The sequence below is a fragment of the Sinohyriopsis cumingii genome, chromosome 4 (assembly GCF_028554795.1).
Source record: "Sinohyriopsis cumingii isolate HCF-2022 chromosome 4, ASM2855479v2, whole genome shotgun sequence".
Classification (NCBI taxonomy): Eukaryota; Metazoa; Mollusca; class Bivalvia; order Unionida; family Unionidae; genus Sinohyriopsis; species Sinohyriopsis cumingii.
The window spans coordinates 105604636-105620652 of record NC_142964.1 but is presented as its reverse complement, the minus strand read 5'-3'; the positions used below and the strand labels follow the sequence as shown (position 1 = coordinate 105620652).

The 16017-nt window shown below is 32.7% G+C and overlaps 1 protein-coding gene across 1 annotated transcript in view; it reads right to left on the bottom strand.

Moving 5' to 3' along the window:
- LOC149801835 (sorbitol dehydrogenase-like) overlaps nt 1-13609 on the bottom strand; it is a 57623-nt gene extending 44014 nt beyond the window's left edge. The window contains exons 1-2 of the mRNA XM_089956208.1: nt 13417-13609; nt 3016-3049 (exon numbers count right to left, since the gene is read on the bottom strand). Coding sequence (XP_089812334.1) covers nt 3016-3049; nt 13417-13470 — 88 coding nt within the window. The 5' untranslated portion in view covers nt 13471-13609. The remainder of the gene's footprint in view (nt 1-3015; nt 3050-13416) is intronic.
- Between the last annotated feature and the right edge of the window lie 2408 nt (nt 13610-16017).

The window sequence follows — 16017 nt, the reverse complement described above, 5'->3', positions numbered from 1 at the left end:
AATATCTTGCAGTAGCATTACCTAATACTGGTTGTTTTGAAAATTCATGTCGTTGTACTGGTATATGTTTTTTCATGATTGCATTGATGGGTTTCATAGCAGTTGTTCAAGTTACTTCATTATTTAATGCAGCTATTACACTTGGTAATCTTGCAACCTATTCAAGAGATCTCATATCTTTCTGTATTATTTCCTTCGCTTATTGATATCCAAATAGCCACTCAGCAAGTGTTCAATTAAATCGTCCGACAATTGCCTATCATGATGAATTGCAGTATGTCCATGTCATATTTTGACATTTATGTCGCTTCATCAACGATGATACTGCACCAAGAAATTCTTTACCAGGATCAACCTGCAATAGCTGTAGCCATCACAGACCACCAGAATGATAAATTCGTTCAAATGCAGAAGCTACTTCAGTTGTTGTTTTAGTTGATAATGGTTCCGCTTCTTTATATCTACTTGCAACATCAACGACAGTTAACGCATATTTGTATGTATATTGGCGTCAAAGTATTTTGATAGTATCGTGTGGCAAAAACAAATTATCTGCTTGATGAACTTCATTGGGAGTACTGACATCAAAATGTGCGTACTCAATTCGTTTAGGTGGTGGTAGATAAATCTGCCATAACACCTGTCATGCTAACCACGCTGCAATGGCAGTATGTGTAACATTCGATGCATTAGCAAGTTTACTAATCGCTGCCTTACCTTTCCAATATCCTCTTGGCAATAATAAACTGATTCCATTATAATAATTGGTTGATTAATTACCAGCTTGAGAAACTCATTTTCCTAATGCTAGTTTACTTTTCATCGCGGATCTTACTAACCAATTAGCTAATGATTCTCTGAAAGATTTATTTTTTATGGAATTTAACAAGTGAATCAACTTTACATCTGCAATATATTGTTGCTCTAAATCCTTTACTTGATAAGCTACATCATGAATATAATATGCTCTATCAATCTCGTTTACAGGGTACTCACCAGGTCTTGGTTGATCTTGTTTATCAAGTCTGATATTAAGTCTGGTTCCAGGACCACAATAATTATATCCTGGACTGTGTTTTTCTCCAGGACATTTCCCCCACGGAGTTCCTGGTAATTTTTCTAGCAAAGTTGCAATATCACCACCTGTCTTTGTGGAAATAAACTTATATTTTTTTGTACCACATTTTACACATTTACCTGATTTTTATTTTTTGTCATGACTGTTGTTACTTCACTTGTTGGAGTGGGTGCCCAACATCTTACACAATATAAATTCATATTATTTATTATATTTCTATAACAAGAATGTCATTGATTTCTCAGTGACACAAAAACAAGAACCAGTTAAACATCATCCAGCACTACCAAATTCCATCAGAATGATTATAATAGGTCCATCTGGAAGTGGTAAGACACAATTGTTACTTAATCTGATAATGAGATGGCTTAAGTGGGATAAGTTGTATTTAGTTGCACCATCTGATGATCAACGATGTTACGATATACTTAAGGATTTTAATAAAAATGCAAGATTGTTAAATAAAGATGGTAATGATATTATTAATTTTATAACTGATATTGAAGAAGCACCATCCATAGATGAACTTAATGGATTTATTAATAATAGTAGTATATGATGACGTAATACTGGACAAACAATCAAATCCAGCTAGGATATTTTCCAGAGGTATGCATAAAAATACTGATATAATTTATGTTACTCAGCGATATACACAAATTCCAAAAGTAATCAAAGATAACTGTAATATTTTAGCTATATTTAACAGAGTTGATACACATACTCTGCCAAATATTCATCAGACTTGGTGTTCCGGGGACATGGATATAATTAAGTTTAAAAACTTCTTTTCACGTGCGCAAGCTACCCCACACGGATTTATAACAATAAATTTACATGATCCTCGATCGCGATATCATATTGGTCTTGATAAATCTTTGGATGATGATGATATAATAATGATTTAATTACTCATACATGAATAGCAGCAGGAAGGGCATGACCTCAACAAGGTCGGCCCTGGTAAAATATTCACACATACAAATTTATAAAAACATTAATGACAAAAAAGTAACAGGTAAACTAACCCCAGAGAGAAACTCTCAGTTAGTAAGAGGTTTTGGTTAGGTGTTATTAACCTTGTGTTTTCATTTTTTGTAGGAAGTTTTAGTTTTCAAAATGGGATGTTCTAGAAAATGGTCTGTTCGCCCTTCCTGCTGCTATTTGTATCTGGACACCAAATTAAATATTTTTAGCATGTCTATGGACACAAAAAAGAATAATTTTGCCATCCAAAAAACAAGCAAAAAACATGGTACATCATCTTAAGTCAATACAAAAGTATATTCAATAAATTGCAGGTTAATATTCTGATATTGCAAGCCAAAACAAAAAAAACACGAAGTTTCTTGCTAGTAATATTTTAGAAGAGATTAAATTTATTTCAAAACATGAATCTATTTCTGTGGACACTGAAAATTGTCTGATTTTTGCTAACTGATAATATTACAAGTATCAAAATGCTGCTAGTACTGAAAAAAGCTAATTTCAAACCCTGATGTTCCTTGTTTGTTCAATCAAAATGACTAAATGTATTCTTCTCAATATCAGAACTTCACATGAAGACACTTTCTGTTTAATTAAAAGAAAGTGTATACCTTTATTAGACCAAATATAAAGTTAACATGGTTCAATCAAACTTTTATGCCATAATTCTCTAAATATCCATTAACGCCCCTTTAATTTCCTAGTGCTTAGTTGTACAGGTATCTTGTCAATGATATTGTTTTATCTTCTCATTATTAAAATTTGGTATATGTGTGTCTTTAAATAGTATAATTTTGACAAGCTGAAAATATTTGCTAAGCCAATACATATCTTTGTGTCTTGTAAAAAAGAAAATTGCAGAAAATCTGAAGGAAACATTCCGACTTTAGTGTGACTATGAAAATCTAAATTCCAGGCAAGTTGGAGACTTCAGCATTTGTTATATATACCTCCAGGTCCTGGTTCAGGTATTGGACAATCCTCCTGAAAGTGAAACAAAACATGCATTACATTTAAGTGAAGAAAAGCTGCAATTAATGTATACATAAGGGTGGACATTTTTAAGCAAGGTTGTATATTGGACAACTAGGATGATAAATCTGTTTGCAAGCAAAATCATATTGTCCAAACAAAAATCATTTACATGATTCTAGTTTAAACACAAGTCCCATCAAAAGACTAATGATCTACTGTTCAAAAGTAAAGTCCTGGAATACAAGAGGAAACCATTTCTTCTTTTTAACTGATGAGTGTTGAAACCATCTCTTATATTCTTGTGCAAAAAGATGTTCAAATAAGCTGCTGTGGCAACCATAGTTCATGTAAGACTGGCACCATTTTTGTTTCAGGCAAACAATATACCATTAAAAAACTTTTGGTAGAGAATTAGTGACAGATTTCCAATATTTTAACATGTCCATTGTGGTAGCCATATTGGTGTCTGTAGTGTTTACATATAATAAAATGAGTCCACTGAAGGGACTGATGCTCTACTGGCTCAAAAGAATTTACAAGAATTCAAGATAAGACCATTTCTTCCTTTTAGCTGATTAGTGTTGAAACCATCTGTGACATTCTTCAGCAGTAACAAGATTTTCAAATTAGCTCCTGTGGTGGACATACTAGATATCAGCTTGACATCACTGACACACCATATTGATATGACTTTCCATTTTGGAGGAGTACCAAGAGCAAGATTTCCAAGATGGATGCCATGATGATTGGCACCATTTCTAAATATTACCAACTAGGAAGTCTTCTGGTGAAAGCACTAATGTCAATATGACCCAGACATGATTCCTATGAAAAAAAGCTGAAACAATTGCAAGGTGGGTGGGGATCCTCCCCCAGTGGGGTATCGAGGAGCAGCCCCCCCGATATGGGGGTCAAGTGGCCAAAGACCCTCGAGCAAAAATGCATTTTACACTCATAAAAAACTGCTCCTGGTGCAACTTATGATCATAAAATAAACCAAAAAAGTCATTTGAAAAACTAATAAACTTACCAATATTTTCAACTTTACTTCAATAATTTCACAATATTTATAGTCACATGAATTTATTCTCCACTACTAGTGATGCTGAAGTTATTTCATGTGCATGTCAGTGTTCACATCGTAATTAAGTCACAATAATTTGTAAAACAAATCTGTAAAATAAACACCCAAGTATATCAACTATATACAAATAATCCCATATTCACTTGTCTTTTTCTACAATGGACACAACCTGTTGATATGCCGGTCGAGCTCTTTTTGCGGCTTTGACAAAGATTTCTTTAGCCTTCCTTTTTGGCTCATTGTGCAATTGTTTCTTTTCCTTCTCAATGAGTGCCTTTTTCCTTTCAAGCTGGTATTGGCAACATGCAGTGCGCATATTCTGATAGAGGGTTACATCTTTTCTCTCATGTAAGAAATCTTTCTTCTTATAGTAATTAATTGCACTTTTTTCCAGATGCCTTCTGAGCTTCAATTTTTCCATATGCAGCTTCTTTTGTAGGTGCTGTTCCAAACTCTTCCAACCGTATTTACCGTAATTCAGATCTGTCTTGTGGAGGTCACAAAATGCCAGTCCTCTAGCATTGTTTTCTTATAAACTGACCAACTAAATTTCCGTCAACTTTTTGCTCCAGCCATTCTCGTTTCCATACATTTTAAAACCTTTATCTAAACCTTTCGTATCATGGTCTCTCTCAACAACTCGGGATGCCATGTTTTGCAAGCATGCTTCTTCTTTCCTTTGCCATCAGTTTCCATTACGTTTAGATTCATTGGATGAATTTAAACTTTGACCAATCAGATCATTCTTTACAAGAGTCATGTGCTAACTAATATATGGAACAAATGATTTACAAGGGTCATTGCGAAATGGGAACAGACAGACTGTTTTTAAAAAACCGAAGAGGAGATGATATAAAAAAACGGACTATATAAAGAAAAATCTGATTCAGGTCAGGAAAAAGTGGAATTCTGCTAAAATGGAGAAAAATCATATCTAATACCAAACATCTGGGAGAAGTAGCTACAACATTTTCAAGATGGCCATTGTGGTAGTCATATCAGAAGTCAGATCAGCACCATTTTCATTTATGACCAACTTAACATCACAAAAAGTCTCTAAGTGAAATCCCCATGCTAATATGACCATTCATTCAGGAGAAATAATTATATCACTTTTTAACAATGACCACTGAGGCAGGCATAATGAATATCCTAATATTACCATTAGGATGAACTAGATGTCATAAGATGCTTGTTAGTAAAAACCCTTGTTTATAATACCATCCATTCAGGAGGTTGAGTAGTAATACCGTATTTTCAAGATGGCCACTCTGGTCACCAAACTGGACATCAAATCAACACTTACTACATTTTGAAACAACTATACATCATAAGAACACTTCCATGAAAACTTCATGCCAATATTAATTTACATTCAGGTGAAATAATATTTCAATATGGCCCCTATTGAACATCAGTCTGGCACCATATTCATTTAGGAACAACTTGACCATGGAATGAATATGTGCATAATGTGTCATGGCAATCCTCCAAGTAGATTAGAAGAAGTAGGAATAACAAACTTGTGCTAACAGATGGATGGAGAACAGATGACGGAAGACAGATGACAGACAATAAATGACAGACCATCCCATGAGCTCATCTATTCTACAGCCAGTACAGCTAAAAATGTTTTATGGTGAAATTCTTATGTGAACATGACCGTCAATTCTGGAAGAGTAGTAATAACAAGATTCTGAAGAAGGACACCATGTCTGTTGTTAGAGCAATGCTGACAATTTAAAGTGGAGATTCTGTTTGATGATTGACAGTATACACAGCAGTATAGATAGAATCACTTGAACATGGCAGTGTATACCTTAACCTGCTTTGTTGATGGAATTATGAACCCAGGACTAGAGAGTAATTATGACTCATCTAGAGAGTAATTATAGAGTAATTATGACTCATCTCAAGAGAAATTATGACTGATGCTCAAGGTAATCTAACACCTGTCAAAAGATGATTTGTTTGGTAAGATATGAGGTTTGAAATTTGTTTACTTTTACAGTTGCATAGTTAAATTAACTACCAATATTGGCAGTCAGTCAAAATATTGCTAATACATGCCCAGCATATTCATGGGTCACCATAGGCTTTTCCTATTCTATGATATTTAAAAATACCTTTGTAAATAATAATAATAATAATAATAATAATAATAATAATATATTATAAAAATATTATTATTATTATTTCCATTGTTTTAAGTTTATGTCATTTCAACGCAATTTCTGGTAAAAAAAAATTTACATTCGTTATTTACTTTCTCTGTCTCTCAGATTTCCTACATTATAGTCATTATAGTGGCATGACGTCTGGGCTCCTGCCAATCAAGCATCAGCCTGTACGGTCCTACTAAATACTGCTAAGCCTCACAAAGCCTGACAAAGAGATGCAAAGCTAAATTAAAAAAGTGTATCTATATCGTTAATTATACTGATGAATAAATTAACCTAAACGAAAGACTAGTTTTCAACATAATTATGCCAAAATAATTACCGAAAACTGGGCGACAGAGTTCAAATTCAAACAGTGATTAAGTACTGATAAAGTCTTGACACAATCATATTTGAAATGTTTGTTATTATTTTATAAATTGTTCTTTTGACTGATTATGGACAGAAAATGCAATTTTCCAATACATGTTATAACGAGTTATCAATTTTTATCTCTACTTTTGTCTATCTTCGACACAACATAACAAAGGTGCACAAAGCCAGAAAAGTCATATTAGAAAGGTGTTTTTATCTTGCAATATCAGATTGATGAATAAATCAAGCAAACCAAAAGACTAGGGTTATACAAGTACCCCATTAATAGACTGCGAATTGCGAGATTAATTAATTTGGATAATAACAAAGTCAGACAAAATCATATTTGAAATGTTTTGTATTTTTATGAGTTACTTGAACAAACTATGGAAATAAAATGCCGTATCTTTAAGTATGTCTTACTGAGTTATCAAACATATGTTGGCAAACTCAGCAAGTGTGTCGATGCTTGATAAAGCATAACAAAGGCACACAAATCCTGACAAAATCATAACCAAATTATATATATATATATATATATATATATATATATATATATATATATATATATATATATATATATATATATTTTCCATAAATTATTGACAGAAATGACTATTTTTCACACAGGCACACAATGTCATAAATTGGCAGACAAAATCGTGCAATGTCATCAATGAAAGTAATGTTATTCCTAACTTGAAAAGTAAACCCCCAAAATGTAACACCTGTATATCTTTGAATAACTAACCAATTAAAAGCATGCAACATGCCAAATGATGCCTATTTATACAAGGGGACATGTAAATATTGGTATATCAATTAAAATAAAGTTACTCTGTGTTAGCTTCATCAGATCTATTTTACATATCTCTAAATTATATTTCTTGTTTATATTTAACAAACATCTTATTAAGTTTAAATTCTAAAATGCCTAGTGCTTCTGCTTGAAAAAGACAAAAACATGAACTAGCCTTGTGCCATATGTTGACTTAATTGTGCTGTTGGTTCCTTTATTTGTGATAAGTGCAAATGTTTGATGCATGCAAAGTGTTATGGGTTGACATCTGATGATTTAAAAACTATTTCTGGACAATATCCTTATGAGTGTCGTGTGTGCATTAGTACAGCCAACAGTGGAGTGCACAACTATGAAAGCTCGACGAAAAGTCCAAATACGGTTATTATTACTATTATTATTATGTTGATTATAAAAAAGTGTTTGTCCATATCGACATGACAGAAACTTACTTATCATAAATTAGTAAATGAAAATAGTAGTAAAATGCTTATTATACCAAAACCAATATATGCAAATGTTAAAGATTGTGTGAAAATGCCAAATAGCTTTGATAGAAATATATAACTGCCCAGCCAAGGTAAGGCAAGGTTGTTTTATCACACATTTTATTCTGATTATTTATAAACAATTTAAAGACATATATTTCTGGTCAGAATAGCAGTGTATCAGCAGAATCTATGTATAGTATGTACGCTGTATCAATGATATACCATGAAATGTATACATTTTTCATTCAATGGAAAGGAAGCTTGCACGAGTGGTATATTGTAGATACAGCACATATATACTATGCATATGTTTTATTTATATCACATACAAGTACACATATTTGCCTTTTGAATGGAGTTTAGACTGACTACAGCAACTGTGTATTGATCAAGTCAATGAACTCACATCCCAGCCGAGTGTGTCCACTACAAAATGTAATGTCCTTTTGTGCCTATTCACAATCACCTCTGCATATTGATAAGTTGATTGTTTACATTTTTGAGTGTCTATTTTTATTCACACTGATTGAATCAATATAAGTCACACTTATGATTTATACATGAAAGATAGTTTTTATGAAGAAAGTAGGGCACTACATGTACAAAGACAAAGATTCTTGAATAATGAACGCTCATCAATGCATTAACGTGCAGGCCCATGGATATTAGTGTGAAATAGAATCTAAGCAAAATGACTAGCCAACAATAGGTAATTAAAACATTTTAATATATTTAAAGTTGATCTAAGTCATTATTCTGCCTTAATTAACATTACTACCGACCATAAAATTCTCTCTCTCTCTCTCTCTCCCTTGCTTTGGTTGGTTTGACTTATCACTTAGCATCATCCTTCATAGGTCCAGAGACATTGTGGTATTTCACAAGTGAAAATCCTCTATTCTCATCTTTTCATGGATTTTCGCACTTATCTTGATATTTTTGGTCAACAGAGAGAGAGAGAGAGAGAGAGAGAGAGAGAGAGAGGCCTCTGGATATTTTAAAATTTAAATAATAATAATCTATTTTTATAACCATATAGTAGGTTTAAGATACAACAACAACATCAACAAAGTCTTAAATACATTACATATGTGTGCCCCATAACCAAGATATTTACCTTACTGTGTTGACCGGCAATTGCAACTCTGTATCATTGATTACATAAACACTTTATATAAGTTCCAAGGGAACTGTACACATACCGTTTTGACGAATGATATCTTGTCAGTTCCTTGGTGCAATTTCAATGTTTTTAATACAGCCCAATTCGCTTTTCTCTCTCGAGACTGTGATCATCTTTTTAGATGAAATATTTTCTTTTCTTTTTCTCAAGATTGTTATTTTTTTTCTCCAAATAATAGCAAAGGATATAATATTTAGTTTTGGTAAACCCCTTTAAAAAAGTTTTCATGGTTACCAGCTCCAATTATTATTGCATTGTTTCTTTGGCTATGGGCAGTGTCACACCCAATAAGCCTCATCCCCAAGATGTATTGGTCCTACTAAACACAACAAAGATGTGCAGAGACATATATAACTAATGTGAGTTAAATATTAAATCATGCATTTTCTTAAACACTTTCTTCTTATCATTTATTTGTACAATATTGTAACATTCTAAAAATATTTAATTACGGGTTAGAGTAAGTTTATACAGATAACTTCCCAAATGGAGGTTGAATTTTCTTATTTATTAATTCTACTCTTTCTCCTTTTATTTGACAGTGAAACATCCTCATGTCAATTTATGAAAATATTTAATTACGTTAAGTGTTGGGAGAAAAAAATGACAGGATCATGACAGGCAAATCATTGGCAATTACTTACAATAGTCGAAAATATATAGTATTGATACAAAATTTATATCAATAAATATAACAGGATTAGAATATGTTTGCATTGTCTGTGATCATTATTTTTTGACTGTTCATTTTAGTAAACACCAGGTGTTGACCTGGATCTTAACCATGATTCAAAATTAGTAGCAGCCACATAAATAAGTTCTATTTTAATTTTAAAATGATTGGTTGTTGTCAAGATCATGATGGAATTATGTGATTAAGAAGTAAACAATTTAAAAAAAAAAATTATTTCTTAGAGTAAAATGATTGGTTTTCATCAGGGACATGTTAAGCATATATGATATAAACACGATCACATGACCCCCTTTTTTCCATTTTGCAACTTGGGGATTTTTGAAACTGTGCTACAATACGATATAACCTTTGTTTTTAGAGAAATAATCTCAGTTGGGCTTTTTCTTTACACTGGAAGGTGTTGTGTCGTTTGGAGTTATTTCAAATTATTTGGATTCAAAAGGATTAATTTTTTTCTTCTGGAAAATAGGTGTGCTCCTGTGAGATCCTTGAACAAAGACGGCTTTTATAAAAATTTATTCAGATTTCCAAAACCAGAGTAATATTTCTTATTTCTACAAGGACCTGTAGACTTCAACATTACAGGTTACAGCATACATCATCGTCTTCCATCTTGGATTCTTCATCAGGACTTGAACTTGAAATCATTAAAACATTTTATTATTAGGATTTTTAAAAAATTATTTGTGGATTATTCTTGGATTATTTTTGGATTTGATTCTTAAAACCCGTAAGTTCATATTTTTTTATTTTTACAGAATTTTTCCAGGGAAATAAATTATTGTATTTTTCAAAGCTTGTTGTTTTCACTCTTTCTTGTGTTACTGTTTATTTGAGCTTAAACACGTAACATAAAAATCAGTACTTTATCATTATTTATAATTATGTTCAAAACTAGTCCTTCTGTTTGCTTAATTTATTCGTCAATTTAACTTACATTTTTCTAATATGACTTCTGCACAACTCTGTCAGGCTTTGTCAAGCTTTGTATGACTTTGTCAGGCATTCTATAATTAGAACATATTGAAATATTGCATCTTCTTTCGATAATCATTCAAATAAACAATTTATCTAATAATAAACATTTTACATACAAATTTCGTATTATTTGAATTTGAATTTTGCCGCCAAATTCAGCATAATTATGTTTTAAAGTAATCCTTCAGTTTGGTTAATTTATTCGTCAATATAACTTACAATATAAATACACTTGTCTAATATGACTTTTATGACTGTCAGGCTTTGTGAGGATTTGTTAGGCTTTGTATGTCTTTGTGTGATTAGGATATAATGAAAAATTGCATTTTCTTTTGATAATAAGTTAAATGAGCAATTTATAAAGTAACAAAAAGTTTACGCATGATTTTGTCAGACTCTGTTATTACTTTGTCATTATTCAATTTCGAATTTGTACTCTGTCGCCCAATTTTTGGTCAATTAATTCTGTATAAATATGTTGAAAATTTTTGGTCAATTAATTCTGCATAAATATGTTGAAAACTAGACTTTTGGCTTGGTTAATTTATCCATCAATATAATTAACAATATAAATACACATTTTTTTGACTTTGCATGGCTTTTTGGGGCTTTGTGTGGCTTTATCAGACTTTGTGTGGCTTTGTCAGGCTTAGCAGTATTTAGTAGGACCCTCAGTCTGTATAGGTTGGGTCAGCATGATGTCACAATCTTAGTGACCTACTTTCCACCATATTGCGGAGGTGAAAACAATTGCTTAGTAACAGAATGGTAGCATTAGTCATGTTCAATATTGCAAACCATTTTAGTTTACCTATATTTTGTTTATTATTTCTGTTTTCCGTTCAGAAGTGCTGCATAGCCTTCTGTACAAGCAGGATATAAAACTATTAATGTATGTCTGTCAAATATTGTTATAAAATAATAAAATTAAATAGATAGTTATACATATAATTATATTGTTATAAAGGATATACAATATATCAATTTTTTAAAAAAAGATATAATTTTATATAGTGCATTGGCATTTAGGCCATTAGGATAAGTATCTAATTTATGAGTCCAATAAGTTTCTTTTATGAGTCTATTCAAGTCACCATGCACAATATCTATTGGCATTTAAGAAAAATCTAGTAGAGAGTGATTATTGGTGTTAAAGTGTGTTGAAATATTAGAGGAAAACTGAGGATCTCTATAATTTTTTATATGAAAGAGATGATTATTCATTCTGTTAGAAACTTGTTGAAGTGTTTGTCCAAAATATTGCATGCTACATTTTTTCCAGGTTATCAAATCAATCACATCAGTTGATACACAGTTAATGTTATCATGTAGAGAAAATACCTCTTTTGTATTAGCACTACTGAAAGAAGTACCTTCTCTTATGTTTGCACAGAATTTTTGGCGTTTGTGACATTTTTTATCCTAATTCTGAATATTGTTATAGACGTAATATATTTTAGGTTGATAAGGGTGGCATTGATGTGTACGTGTCACGTACATGTGTACATGACAATATACGCCAATTAGTGTCAAGGCAGTTTGAAGGCTGTTTGTTATATAGTTTGTATATTGTACACTTTTCATTTATAAAATGACGAATATAAATGCAAGGATCATAAGATCAGTTCGCCATTCTTGCAATGTCTTACGCTTACAAAGAGATGCTGGATAACAATGCTAACACATGATATTTACAGAAACTTACAGCTATGGAAATTAATGATTGTCCTTATAAATTTCCAGCAAATATTTGGGTAAATAACCAACAAAATGGCCTTAAGTGGCATGGCCTGATGTTTGCAACTATCTTACAGACAGACCGGGTAAGTTTGCTTTTAAAAAAAAAATATTTTGTTGATGTAATTGTACACATTTTTCTCAAAAATATTTATCTTTCATTAAACTCTATCAAACCTGAAATTTTCAGTCGGTAATACCTGTGATCGTAATAGTTTTTTAATGTTCTCTTTAATTTATATTTTTCCATTATTATTATTCTTTAATTGTCCTATTAAACCTTATTTAATAAGCACTAAAAGTTGTGTATTTTTCAACCTATGTGCATTTATCCACATTGCATTTATAATAATAATTGCAAATCTAAGGCATATATGTAAATGTTTTATAAATGTCACTCACACGTTACTGAGGTGTGACCTCAGTAACAATGGCGGTCGTTTTCACTGCGGCGGTCGTAAATATGCACTGAAAATGCCCGGATCTGAAAAAGTGCCCTGATTCCCGACCCAACCTATTCTCAAAATATTGTTTTTATTAGCAGTATGCGGCCTAGTCCTTCAATGTGTCAGACAGATGCATAAAAAAGGATCTGAGAACATCTTGTCATTGTACTGGACAAGTTCCAGTTATTAATGATCTATATAGCTCACGCGTCACCCTCATACTGTGTCTAATCTCATGACCACCTTAGTTTGCATGGCAATGAACGGATCTGAAACTACTGCATTGCGACCTCGGCCAAGTTTGGATAAGTGTTGATAACACGACCCCCATTAATACTCGTACAGTACATTGTATAGTCTTGGAGTATAAACTTATTGTAGACGAACCATAAGATTCACACACCACGCAGCACAAACAAATTCTACTTACAAGGCTTATTTCGCCTTTTTTCTTCAAAATAGCTGTCAAGTTGGTATCCGTCATAGTTATGCTTGCAATCAGTGTTGTTTTCGCTGGTCTCGACGTCTGTGAGGTTGAAAAGTGGAGCAATCGAAGACGGGGATATCCAACTATTGGGCAACTGTTATTCTGTTAATATTCCTCCAGTCTTTCTTAGCTCACCATCTGGTCGATGTCTCTGGAAATTGGAATAGGCCGATAAATCAGAACCTCGCCTATAATAAAATTGATTCGAGGTTTATATAATCCATTTATCAGATACACTAGGAAACATTCTTTCCCTCAAATAGCAATAAGTACAACAACAAAAAAATACTGGCAGTTTTATACTTTCTTCTTGTCATTTTGTTTAAACTTGAACGAGGACAGAAAAAAAAACCACTGTAAAAAATAAATACGAATTTTGTTTTCAAAATGATTCATTGGGATTTGAGGATACTATTTTTTAGTAGATATCAAATGGAACCAGTCCAGCCACCTTCAGGGAGGGGTGGTGGAGTTGGAACCTCACTGGGAATGTACTGGACCACGTGAATGTGAGTTTTTACCGATGAAATTAAAGGAGATCCGATGGGTTGGTCCATGATACTCTTTTTGCAGCAGGCCAAGTGAGCTTTTTTAATGGGTATGGATGATTTCGGCATAACATAAACCTTGGCATTCAACCAAACATTCGAGTAGGTGATTGAGTTAGCTTTAATCCTTTTATCCCTTTTTCTTTGATAGCGAAAAAAAGATCCTTTTAGCCTGCTATTTTTGTCTTAAAATTAAATATTTATAACCAATAACATGTTGATATGTATTCCTAAGACTCATTTTGAGAAATTTTATGTTGACTAAATTAGATACTTGTAAGGCAAGATAAAGGATAAGACCTGAGTAAACCAAAAGTTTTCCCCTACCGGAACCGGCGTCAAACCTGTTGTAACGCGCATGTTGAAATTATCGATTAGCACCGAGACCAACAAGTAATTCTCCGCCATTTTTTTTTCTGACCTTACTGGTGGCGAAGACCAACAGTGCGTGACACAGATCGGAATGAAGCTTTCAGCCAGCAGCAGAGAAGGTGGACAGAGTTTTTGCTGGAGCGTCACTTTTTGGAAAACTAAAGCCTCCTACGAAAACGAAAAAAGGTCCAATAACGTCAAACCAAAGCCTCTAACCGACCGAGAGTTTCTCTGGTTAGGTTTTTATTACTAAATACAATCCTCGTCGTTTTTTAGTAAGTATTCGCGCGCGTTTACTCTCCGTGACGCTTCATTGTACTCGCACACCCTCTCTGTTGCTATAATTAAATCATTAAGTATATCAGTAATGGCACTATCTAAAGAATCTTTCACAGCTAGATTATATCGATAATGGAGCAGCAGAAAGGGTGAACAGACCATTTGCTTAAATAAAATCTTACGAAATGAAAAAATAAAGTCAATAACGCCAAACCAAAGCCTCTAACTTACCGAAAGTTTCTCTAATTGGTTAGTTTATTTATTTATTTTTGTTACTTTATTTTTGTCGAAGTTGTTTTTGTTTACCCGCCTGACATCTCATTGAGGTCGCACCCTCTATACTGCTGTAATTAAATGTATTGTTATAAATTTGTATGGAGCAGATTGTGCTTTTGAAAAGAAGTTTTTGAACTTAATCATGTCCATATCCCCACTACACCAAGTCTGGTGAATATTTCGCAGAGTATGTGTATCAACTCCGCGGCGATTCAATCATTCTTCATCAATCGTTTCGTTTTCTTTTACATATAATAATTAAAATAAAATGCCTTTTTCTGATGATTGTTTTGATGAATATGTATTTAGTTCAGGCGTGAGAGTACCAGGACCTTGGTTTGGTAGTTATTTTGAATCAGGCGTGACAGTACCAGGACCTTGGTTTTGGTAGTTATTTTTTTTGGTATCTTTTGGTGGTAAACGCGTAACAACTATATGTTTTAATCTAACGAAAAAAAAAACAAATCAAAAAATTAAATTCGGTGGATTTTACTGCTGTTACTCTCGGAATTCCTAAAGGAACGGTTAATAGATTAAATGACGGTTGCAAAGTTTGCCAGACGAAGGATAAATCATATTGGGTATTTTTTATGTACATGACGAAAGGCTGGAAGATTGGTTGTCTGATCCTTTTGTTGATGTGTTTGATCATGTGACGAAAAATCTTTCAGAAAAAAGTAGAAGGAAGTTAGATAGAATAATTATTTAATCATTCTGAAGCTTTTATTATTGGTGAGGAAACTATCCAAATTACTATAATATATAATATTAGGATAGTGTCCTCAGCCATAAAACGTGCAAGACATTTTTGTGCCGGGCGAAATGTCATGATACAACTATTAATTTATCAATCTGAGACTTCTTGATAGGGTCTTTAGAACGATTAAAAAAAATATTCCTTTAAATCTTGAAGATGATTATCTAATTTACTTTCGTGATATTGTAAAAACTCTTCAGTTGTTGGAGGAGCTCCTTTTATTCCTCGTCTTTGATAATAATCAATTAATGACCGATATCTAGCTCCGCAATCCGTGCAAATTGGAAATTTTCCACGAACTCCTTTCTTGCA